The following is an 11,485-nucleotide window of genomic DNA, read 5'->3' on the forward strand; positions in this document are numbered from 1 at the left end:
GACTCAAAGCCAGAGTCAAAAACAGATGGAGGATTTTTGATCCAGAAGAGAGACCTCAAAAGGGCAAAACAATGAAAAACTAACACTTTTAATTTGGTAACACTGTGCATGAGAATTTGTTATTATTTTACTGAATCTAATGTAATCTTATGAGACGGGAGGATTTGGTCGCGTAAAAGATCCAAACCTACTGTCGTATCAAACTATTTTGGGGGAAATTTCCTTCATGATCATTAAAACCCTTTCCATGTTGCTCCTACAGCGCAAACAGAGTAATTTCCAGCTCTGCAATATGTGCAGAGAGACCCCATCACAGACGACAGAAGATGCTGTGCCTGAAGGGAGAGCTGGCTTGGCTGCTAGTAACAGACTTGATTTTACTTGCTGGGTGTCTTACTTCTATATTGATTTTTGTTTTACTATCACTGTTGACGCTGTTTGATCCTTCACATGCAGGCAGCACCTGGTACTTTTTCCCTGAGGAGTGCAGGTACTTTATCTTTTAACCCAAAGTGACTCTCCTGCCATCTCCACGACAGGTGCTGCCCGCACGAGGCATACGGCAGGAGGAACTATGGGGCCCTAAGTTCTTCGTACTCTCTTACTCGTTGGGGCAATCATTTGATTACTGTTAAGTCTCATGAGATTGTGGGCTCCCTGGGAACAGAATCTGTACCTGCTATTACTCATCATTATGTATTCAGCACCTAGCATAGGGCCTGACACCACACACACTCAACGAACAGCTGACTGAATATCAGTTTGGCCCAGATTCTCTTCCAATAATCACTGCAGAAGAACTCTTCTCATGTTCTCAAGAACCCTCTCCCCATGTTCTGCCTCAGCTGACATCAAACACCAAAACAGAAATGTCCTCCATGCCCCTGTCTTGAAGAAATGCCTGCCGCTGTCTCCACTGCCCCCCCCCCATGAGAAGAGGGAGGCTTTATCTGAGAGATGAGAGGGCGAAGGCTTCCTCCACTGACCCTTGACTGCTGGGGGAGGTTAACTGTCCATGACTGTCCGGCCTTCACACGAGCTGTGCTGGCCAGGGCTTGAAGCGGGCCGGGCTCCTCCAGGTACCTACTACCTGCGTGCGTTTCTATTCTGCAGACGTCTCGTCACGTGTGGGTGTGAAGTCTAGACAGATTCTGCATCTCTATTTCTCAACCAGCTATGAAGCTGGAGGCGGGGAAGCGTGATTGATTCAGTTCCCCAGAAAACCCTAACACTTTTCCTGAACAGAGAGGAGAAGGAGCAGCAACAGCAACATAAAGACATAAATAGCAGAATGACAGGCCTTTGAGGCGGCGTAGGCTGCTTGCCTCTTTCCACTTAGTCTAAAAGTTCCTCTGTAAGTATATGAACAGAAATACTAAAATCCATATCTTGATGAATATTTCATAAATCCAAGCTGCCCTAGAAGGGATCAAGAGCTGTCAAGAGCATCGTTCAGAACACATTTGCTGCAGGGCCCTTCCTGCTGTAAGCGGAAGCCCCAGCTGAAGACTCGGCCAATTCTTCCACGGGCGGTCAGCTCAGAGATGGAACTGGGGCTGCAGTCGTCTGATCTAAGCAGGGTGGTAGCAGGCTATGTCTCGGGGGAGGGGGCTGAAAGAGCCACAAAACCTCAGACAAGGAACAGCTGGGTGTTTTTTAACAGAGACAATGGCTGCAGCACGACAGCTCATACTTCTGTCTCCAGGGCATGGAGTCAAGGCAGGGAGAGTGAGTGATAGCCTTGAAAAATAGACACCAGACGGCTTGGCTCTTTGAAAATGTCACATCTCCACTGACTGCTGGGTATCAGGAGTTTGTCACCTGGTGAGACATGCTGTGTGGGTTTGGTTATCTTGCGGAGAGGGCTAAGTTATATGGGGTGATTGGGTATTACCCAGATGAGGACAGGTTTAAGCCTATGCTCATGGAATGTCTGACGGGCAGCACTCAGCCAGGAGCAGGATCCGATCTGGTCTCTGCAAGACACCAAGGAGGATGGGCCCACGAAGCCAACAGCAGGCACCTGTCCAGCGTAGCCTTGGTTTGACTCCACTATCACTGTCCAACTACGTGGGTCTGATCCTAACCAAGAGTGAGCCAGTCTGCATGTGTGGCTGAACGCCAGCGCCCCAGCATTGGGTACAGAGGCTAGGTTTCCCCCATCTTTACAACGTGTCTGCTGGGCTCCTCATTCACCACCACCAGCACTTCAGGCACTGCACACGCCACCTTCCTGGCACCTGCCCTCAGCTCTGACTCTCAACTGGAGATCTGGGAGAATGTGGATGGAATGGGTGATGCATCATCTTAAGGTCTCACAGGTGTGCTCAGGAACCACTTAGGAATTATTAACTTGTACCCCTAAAACTGCTTCACTGAGCAGAAGTTTTAGATTTGGAAATAACCTTAGACATCACCTGATTGTCCCTCTCCCATTTCCAGTATGTGACTAAGAGATCAACTGATTATTCCCACTAAACCTTGATGAGGGATTATGAAACCAGCAGGTGTGGTGCCAATATTAACCTGTCTCTCCCGAGGGATGAGGGGCGTGGGTCTCCACAGAGTCCTGTCCCCTCGAGCACATTCTGAGGCTACGCCATTAGCGTTAGGATCGTTAGCGATCTCTTCCTGGTGAATGATACCCACCATTGTTGTGCAACGACCCTCTTTATCCCAAATTAAGCTTTTGGTCTTAAAGACTTTGTATGATGCTGCCTCTATCTGCCAGGCTGGTGCTCTGTTTTCGTTTTATTCTGGCTGCTGTGAGGACTTGCCTGGAACAACTTGGCTTTCCCCTTTAGGGGTCGATTTCATCCTGTCTTCCATCTCGCTCTCTCCTTCATGTCTCCATTTCTTCCTCAATCAGTGGTCTGTCCATGCGGCTCTGCTTCCCTGCGCCAGTCAGAAAGCCTAATCTTGCCCTCCTTTCCTGGAGGGGCTGGTTTCCCACTTCTGTGAGGGTGTTAGAAGCCCAGCCCCACTGGTCTGCTGTCACATCAGCCCCTGAGCTTTCAGCTCTGGCTTTAAGTGACCTCTCATTGGGGTTTTCTTTAATTTCTTTCAAGTTCAGCTAGGTGGTTTAACACTGCCATCACAATTCACCAAGGCTTTCTGTATGTCTGTGGGGCGTGTGTTGGGGTAGGGGGAGGGAGAGGAAGTGTGTGAATTGTCAGCCATCCTGCTGGGACCTCAGGCTGCGTCTTTTCACATCACACTGTCTCCAGGCAGGGATTTGGCAATGTGCCCTAAAATCACCACCGAAGTAAGACACGGGGTCAGCAGGCTTTCCCGCACACACCAAGTTCAGGTGCTCTGGAATGTGGCTGTCTCCAGCAGCTTGTCTTCTTCTGGGTTCTTTCCAAAATTAGATTAAACCAAGTTTTGGCTGCACTGTGGTTCACTGTGCTTAATAGGGAGGCCGCATGGTTTCTCTTCCCATTTCAGAGCTGAGTTCTCACCCCACGCTGTCCAATGGAGGGGCCACACATGGCTATTTTAATTTGAACTAATTAAAATGACATAAAATAAAAAATACAGTTGCTCTGTTGTATGAGTAACATTTCAAGTGCTCCACAGCCACACGTGGCCAGTGGCTTCTGTGGAGGAGAGTGTCAGGCATACCTAGCTCTTCATACTTCAAACCCTGCACTCTAGTTCAAACTTATGGCTAATTTACCTGGTAGGGAGGTGCAAATCAGGCGCATTACAGAGACTATTATCTGGCACTTTCATTATTCATTTTAACAGTTGACTGAAAGCAAGGGCAGGTGCTTAGAAAAGTGCCAGAAATGAAGAAACAGGGCATTTATTTCAGTTTTTCCAAGCTACTCAAAAACCTCGGTCCCCTTTAGTTTCTAGGTCACCACATTTAAAACAAAGGATGTCTATGCCATCTTTTATTCTTAAATCTGCATACAAATAGGGCAAAAGATACACTAGGAATATGCAGATTAGGTTGAATGACCTTAGAATTCTGCAAACATATGAAATGCTAAACCTCACATTTTCCCCATTTATTTGTTCCTTCACTCAAGGAACCCTGGGGCCCACCAAGCGACAATCACTAGGCCAGATGCTGGGGCTCTCGGAGTGAACAGGAGCAGGGCTGTCCCAGGCATGACAGTGAGGAGCGGCTCATGAGGAAGATACACACTGAGTAGACTCTCTGCGGCCCCCTTTCAAAGTTTCTCACTGATACTGACACTCATTGTATGCCATGACTCACACATTCGTCTGGCCGAATTTCTAGGACAGAGGTGAGGCTCTACTTTCTAAGAGAGACGTGCAATAGGACTACGGAGTTTTTCAGGAAAGAACACATTCACTGAAATACACACCATGTTTGAACACGCCGATCAGAAGAGACTTATCAGCCTCAGCGTCCCACCAATCCGCTGGGATCTCCACATAGTCGATGTCGGGCAGAGGCACCTCCAGCTCCCTGTGGAAGGAAGGGCACGGACTCAAGAGTTCCGTCAACACAGACAGAAAACAACACAAGACTGGCCTGAACCCTGGTGTTAAGCCACATCCTTAGTTCCATGACGAAAAGCTGAAGTAACAACAAATGGGAGGATTCAAACAGCTGGGGGCCAAGGTTTCTTAACCAGGGCTTCGCACCAGGTTTACATAGGAAGCTACTGCAACATATGGACTTGACTTTCAGACTCTACTCAGACTGACTGATGCAGAATCTGAAAGCACCTCCCGGAGAACTCATCGTCAGTCTGTTCTGGGGTCGGGCTGTGGGATCTACCCATGTAAGGCAGTTCTAATGTGCACCTTCAGTTGACAACCACAGCAAAAGCCAGCAACGTATTCATTATCTGAAGGCCGCTCAAGCATTTGAATTCGTACGTGATCAAATGCTGAAAAGTGCCCAAATTATCTTGGTTCAATACGTAGAGATATCAAGCACTATTTGAGAACAAGTCAGTCTGCACTGCTACACATGGGGACATGAAAAGGGCCTTTCAGAGGACAGGTGCCAAATAGGAAGGACTTCCTGGCACTGGTCTGCTAATGGTCTGCTGGGTCAAACTGACCATAAATGGCACTTCTCCTGGCCAGAGGGAGCAACACAGCTCAGCCTACAGAGCAGATGTGCAGGGGTTAGCAGGCCGGTGCCATCAGCTGCTCTTGAGTTTCTGTCCATGATCTGAGAGCTTTGTCTCATTGTCTGAGCATCGTTCTTACCCTTTGAAGGCTTTGGGGTCTGGGGTATTACATCTACCTGCATGGCTCCTCCCTCCTGGCTGCCTGGGATGGTCCCTCTGCAACACCTGAAGTTTCTTCTTCCATCAGGCTCTTCTTACTGTGACACTGGGCTGACTGCACCGGGCCAGGCCTGGCTCTTGCTGCAGGGGTGGCGCTCCCTGGCCCCCACCTTCCCAGGTGGCGCTCCTTATCTGTCTACACTGCAGGGCTCACTGCTCTGCCCATAAGGTGCCATGGGCTGAACAACTTTTGGGGGATGAACCCCCTCATTCATTCCTCAATTTCTTCACAATAAGGCATTTAACTTGAACAGGACTAGTAAGAGCTAAGATTGAGGAAAGGAGGGAAGAGGGCGGGCAATGGACTCACTCTCTCCATGTTCTACCTAACTGCCATCCATCTACATGTCTAAGAAAGCATGTGACAAAGTGATGAGTAAATTCAGGTAGATTACTTCTGCCAGGTAACACCGGCAGATATAAACAATCAGGTTGAATTCTGCTGCACTTACATGTCTCACTAATTGAAACTTTGTACCAAAATACCCGACCTCCCTATCCCTACTAGAAATGCTCACCGTAACAACCAAAAGCATATCAAGTAGTAAGGGTCACTGTGATGACTGCTCCTCATTACAAAATGCCTCACAGGCAGGACTGTCCGTGTCCTTCACCTCTCTCCTTAGTGCTCACTAAAGCCATTAGCAATGCCCAATGCAAAGCAAGAGAAAGAAGAAACCACAGCCCCAGGGAATCGCAAAGCAAAGTTCAGACACCAACACCGCTGGGGTCCTCTGGGAACGAGCAGCACCGTACTGGGCAGGAGCAGACTGCAGACCTGGGGAAGGTGAAGCAGGCTGTGCGGGGATCCCTCTTAAAAACTATCTGACAGCTCAACCAAGTGGCAGCTGGGGGTTTGGCAGCCTCATTTCCCCAAATCTTGGGATATTCCCACAGGATTCTACAGCTTTGGAAACACTAATTTAAAAAACTAAGGCGAAACACATCAAACAGGTGACAAGGTATCAGCAATATAATTAGAAAACAAAGGAGAACCACTTAAAGGGAGAAGAGGACTACGGCCAGGAGTGGGATTCTGAGTGAAGCTTTCAGTCCACACCTGTTGGATCCAGCATCAGAGTCATTAGTATCTAGCCTACAATGGCTCAAGTAGAGAAATGACTGCTTGAAAAGCAATTTTACCACACTATCGAGGGGAAAAACAACTAAGAACTTCATCAAGAGCTGTGCTTTTAAGCAACTGTTTTCTTCTTCATTTCACTTGTAGGTAACCTGACTGAACCATCCTTGCTCTACCTGCCTGCTCAACCAGTAACCGATCCTGGGCAGAAGGAACGTGGGCCTCTCGAAACACAGGCGGTTTGTCCATTTCCATCCACAGGTACTTTATGGCAATTCTTTAACACTGGGAATTAAGGTTGACCTGTTTTACCTGGCAGGAGTTCCTTCAAACGCTTTATCAGCTGCTTCTCCCAGTATTTCAGCTTTCAGGTAGTAAAGCATCCGGACACGCAAAAGTACCCTATGAAAGGTGAACACGGTAATGAAACACGTTATAACCCACAAGTGGCCCATGAACTGCTACCCCCAAGCTGACCCAGGGGAATTCTGGGCATTCCCATGTCATCAAGGTTTTGAAGTAATACATGAGAAAGCACCTGAAAAACAAAACACTAGCCATCATTGGCAGAAATTACTGTGATTATTCTAACAGAGACACTGTACAGTGATGCAAATATCCATGTGCAAACTTGTCATTGTTTTGTGGCTGGGTGCCCTAACTCCCTAAAATGAAACTTCACAAGAACAGTCTCGTTTTCTATCACCTCTTCCTTTGTTACTGTGTGCCCCACCCCAGCTGTTAGCCTACAAGACATAAAGAATACCATCTCAAATGCATGTCCATCAAATGCCTGGAGGTCATGAATGTCAAAGCAAATCGGAGGAGAAAGCGACTGGCATGAGAGGCTGACAGTGCGGCCACCAAGGCCAGTCTCCTGCTCTTGCTAATGCGCCCTCGGGGGTGAAGGGAGGGAAAGGAAGAGGCGAACAGCAGTGAAATCACCAGTGTCCTCAGGGGGTCCTGAGAGTCACGTCAGAAAATCCTGTACAAGCTGCACTGGGAAGAGAGGCCAGGTCCCGGGGAGAAGGGAGTTAAAGGAGTTACAGAGGCTTCAATGCGAATGAATCCTGACCCAGCTTAGACCTCAAAGCCTGCCTTTCCACACCTCATACAGTGGCACAGGGACCCCGAGTGGTCTCCCACAGCCCCACGGGGGTCCCAGGGAGCTGCAGGGTCAGGTGGAGCTGCCACCCAGGTGGGGAGGGGCACACTCACTTGTTGCAGTGCTGTTTCAGGTGCTTCTTGTAGCCGTCATCATGCAAAACCACCTCGGGGTTGCAGGTGGCCAGCCAGTCTGCGTTCTTTAACTCTGGGAGCAGCAGCTGGTTCTTCGTTTTCTTCCCCTTCCTCCCTCTGGGGACTGGAGCAGACAACCCTGAAACAGAAAGGCAGGTAGATGGTCAAGGAGGCTTAAACCTGGCTGTCAGAAGCAGAGCTGGGCTAGAGTCGCAAAGAGGCAGCCAGGCTGCGAACCATAGCCCTGGACAACAGGCCCCCTCCTCAGTCCCCCAAGTACTGACGGCGAGGACATGTGCCTGGTCCCCACACTGAGTGGGCCATTCAGTCAGGCGGTAAGAATTTACCGAGTGCCCTGCAGAATCAAGAAAGGTGTACCACCACCTGTGCCCTTGGGGACCTCACAACCTAGCTGGGGAAAAAGGAACACTCGATCTGAGACTTGAAGGTGAGCTACAGCCCAGCACAGGGAAGAAGTGGCACAAGAAAACGCACAGACAAGTGCAACTGGGACAGAAGGGTGAGATGCAAAAGACCAACCACAGAGCACACAGTGTGAGTCCCCAGTCAGAGGAGGAACCCCGTGACACCCTGATCAGTGGGCAGGACTGGAACACGGAGGACTTCAAGAGGGCTCAACAGCACTTAAACAAAACACCACAGGTAACACTGCATGATTCTGAGGAAGAATGGAAAGAATCAGCATCCTTTCCCACAGGTAACATTCTGAAATACACCTGAGAAAGAGAAGTCCCCACAGTAAGCAAATGGACCAACCCAGGAAGAGGGAAGGAAGTTCAGGGGGTTCACGCGTCGTAGGCATGGCCCTGCCACCCCTCACCTGAGTGGTTCTGGAGGGTCTGGGCCTGCCCATCTTTGGTAGGTGTGATCAATTCCCAAATGAAACTCTTGATCTTCTCATCTCCCTTGTAGTGCTTGACACAGTACACCAGCAGCGCGCGGCAAATCATCTCCATGTCCTTCTCGTTCAGATGCCACTTGAACCGCCCATGAGTCAGGATGTCCTTCCACCGGCCCCAGCTGACAGTGGAGATATTGAAGGGTGTTACAGGGAGGAAGGGCCACGCATGCCCTCAACATCACCGGACAAACAGGAGCCAGAGTGCTTTTCATCCTCAGTCAGGTTTATCAGTCGCCCTGAAGGCCTCGTCCTGAAAGACCTTTGAGGACACCATACTACAGCATGACAAATGTCATTAGGTGACCTGAACATCAGCAACCAAAAAGCTTCATAGGGCCACCAGAATGTTAAAAAGGGAGGGACGAAAGTATTTGGAGCACAGAATAAATCTGGAATTAAAACAGAGTCCAGCTGCAGTATCGGAAAGCAATGTTGAGCTCCCAGAAGCTAAACCTTCTACTCTACCAGAGCCAGAGCCCTGCTGCACGAATCATGCCTTAACTGTAACATCTGTTGCGCGGATTCCTTATATATCCTTGAGGGGAAAGGCAGGAAATCAGTACCAGGCAGCAAATTAGTAACAGAGATTTGCTGTGACAGGCATATGAGAAAACCATGGCCCATCTACAATATGGCAGCAGAGCGCAGTGACTGAGGGGGGTCATGGGCAGAAGGCACGCTTCTCTCTTACTCTAGCAGAGCCTCCACCAGCCCAGACTCCAGAGGTGATCGGCGAGACACACTGGAAAAATCTCAGGGGCTGGAAACCAGAGGGGATAACAAATACCACCACCACAACAACAGGCAGAGCTAGTACCCACCCAAAGATGAGCAGGTTCTTCTCCACCCGGAAGCATTCGGCTCGGAGGTAGCGCCTGGTTTTGTCATTGAGGCGCCTGGACCTCGTGGGCCTCTCATCAGAGTCACTGTCCAACTCTGAAAACTCCATGAGCTCATCCTCCTCAAAAGAGTTGTAGTGTTTGGTCTGCTTCCTCACGCGCGGGCGGTCGATCACTAAGCTTTCCTACAAACAGAGAGGACTGTTGGGGAGAAAGCAAGCCCCTCCTCTCTCTTCCCCCATCACCCCATCACAATGCACAAAGAACCACACCCCTGCCTCATCTGGCAGCAGGAAAGGCTCTTCCCAGCACACCTGCTGTGTCCACGACTGGCAGAGGGGATTCTCTGGGACTTGCTGAAGTTGGCGTGTTCCCCAGCCCCTAGTGCTGGCTGCCACCATCTGCTGGTTTTGCAGTCTTTCTAATAGCGGCCTGGGCAGATAAGAGCCCCCAGTGCCCAGAGTGGCAGCCTGTTCTTGCCAAGAAAGACTGGAGGGGTGCACCCCAGCTGTTACACCCAGCATGTGGAAGCAGCCTGTGCTCTGGAGACAGAAGTCGCAGAATTCCATCTGCTCAGCAACTTTCTGAAGACAAACACGTATTACTGCTGCTTCATTTTCTATCTTCCACTGGCACCACTAACCTTTTGTCTTTCACGAAAAAGATAATCTCTATCTCAGGGAACTCACCCATTCTGGGGGCTCCTCTGGTCTCCACCGTTTCCTGCTTCTCACCTCCTCCCCTGTACCTCTTCCCCAAGCTCGGCTAAGCTCCTGAATACTCCTCCACGCAGCCCAGGCAGGTAGAAAGTGATGCGTGCTCAACCCGAAGTGAGGTGAAGGGTCAGAGGGAAGGGTAGCTAACACTTAGGGGTGCCTCACAATGGGCTGGGCAGCTGTCTCCACAGCATTGTCTCCAGCTCTGCAGCGTGGGCATCACCACTTTCTCTGTTCTCGTCTGCTTCACTCTCAGTGAGATCACGTTCCTTGCCCAAAGGCAGGGAGCTGGTCAGTGGCACAGCCAGTATTCAAGCTCTGCTGTTATTCTAAGGCCATTCTTCTTCTCATGTTCAGAAATAGAAAAATTCGAGACACAGAAAGAATGGAGGTGATCCCAACAAACTTTTCTTCATCATGCTTTTTTCCCCCTCTAGTATCTGTCAGAGGTCAAGTTCCTTTCATAGGAAGTGTTGAAACAGAGGTAAAATAGTCACATGCCAAGGGCGGGATGTTGGCTTGGGTCAGAGGGCTGACCTTGACCTGTCTGGCCAGTTCCAGTTCTAACTGTCTTTGTCGAATTTCCCAGGTACCCAGCAGACTATACGCCCCATTAGGTCATTTTAAATTATAACAGTTAACATTTCTCAAGCCCTGTCTATGTGCCAGGCGTGTTTTAAGCGAGTTACATATAGCACCTTCTTTAAGAACTAAGGCTCAGGAGTAAAGAATAATTTGAGCTGGTTCTGTAAGACACCAGAGGAATGCTCAGTGAGATGAAGTACTCTCACTGCCGTACCTTTTCATTCTTTGCTTCCGTGTCCAGTTCAGCTATTTTAGCCCATTTCTGCCAAAAGTTCGGGTCATCTAAGGAAATATCCGTTCTGTTTCCTGAAGCCACAAAGCTAGCCTGTGAAGAAGAGTCAATAAACTGCTTGAACACAGCAGAAATCAACAAAACACCTGTGTGATCTCAAATGCACCAGAGACTTAAGTATATTATCTATCTGCCTTCAAAACCAAAGCCCTTAACGGAGCGTCCAAAATGAAAGGGAAAATCTCAAAGCTATTCCTTTAAAATTGTATTTTAAAGATTGAGTGGGGAAATTACAATTTCAACCTACAGGATCATTTTTTCTAACTTAAACTTGGGAGCAGGAGGACAACCCCTGGAAGACAATGGCAACGTACGTCTAGTTGCCCATGAGAAGTTAATCCTTGAAACTGCCCTGGATATAATTTTTCTTTCAGTTCACCCCAAAGTGTCTGCTCTGGGAAAGGCACTGGGTTAGGCAGTAGGAGATGCAGAGACTGAGCACAAAATGCCTTACTGGAAAAGCCCTCCCTCCACAAGGCACCACACAGGTGGCTGAACCCGACAGGCCAGGAAGCTCCCAGAGGCCATGGCA

At 49.2% G+C, this 11,485-nt stretch overlaps 1 protein-coding gene across 2 annotated transcripts in view; it reads right to left on the bottom strand.

Annotated features, from left to right (window-relative positions):
• Positions 1-11,485, bottom strand: part of CHD6 (chromodomain helicase DNA binding protein 6) — a 160,918-nt gene that overhangs the window by 27,235 nt on the left and 122,198 nt on the right. For both annotated transcript variants that reach the window (XM_074347288.1, XM_074347290.1), the window contains 6 exons: positions 10,876-10,986; positions 9,343-9,545; positions 8,441-8,640; positions 7,579-7,738; positions 6,673-6,762; positions 4,341-4,444 (listed from right to left, as the gene is read on the bottom strand). In XM_074347288.1, the coding sequence (XP_074203389.1) occupies positions 4,341-4,444; positions 6,673-6,762; positions 7,579-7,738; positions 8,441-8,640; positions 9,343-9,545; positions 10,876-10,986 (868 nt within the window). The remainder of the gene's footprint in view (positions 1-4,340; positions 4,445-6,672; positions 6,763-7,578; positions 7,739-8,440; positions 8,641-9,342; positions 9,546-10,875; positions 10,987-11,485) is intronic.

Source organism: Camelus bactrianus, chromosome 19, assembly GCF_048773025.1.
Source record: "Camelus bactrianus isolate YW-2024 breed Bactrian camel chromosome 19, ASM4877302v1, whole genome shotgun sequence".
Lineage (NCBI taxonomy): Eukaryota > Metazoa > Chordata > Mammalia > Artiodactyla > Camelidae > Camelus > Camelus bactrianus.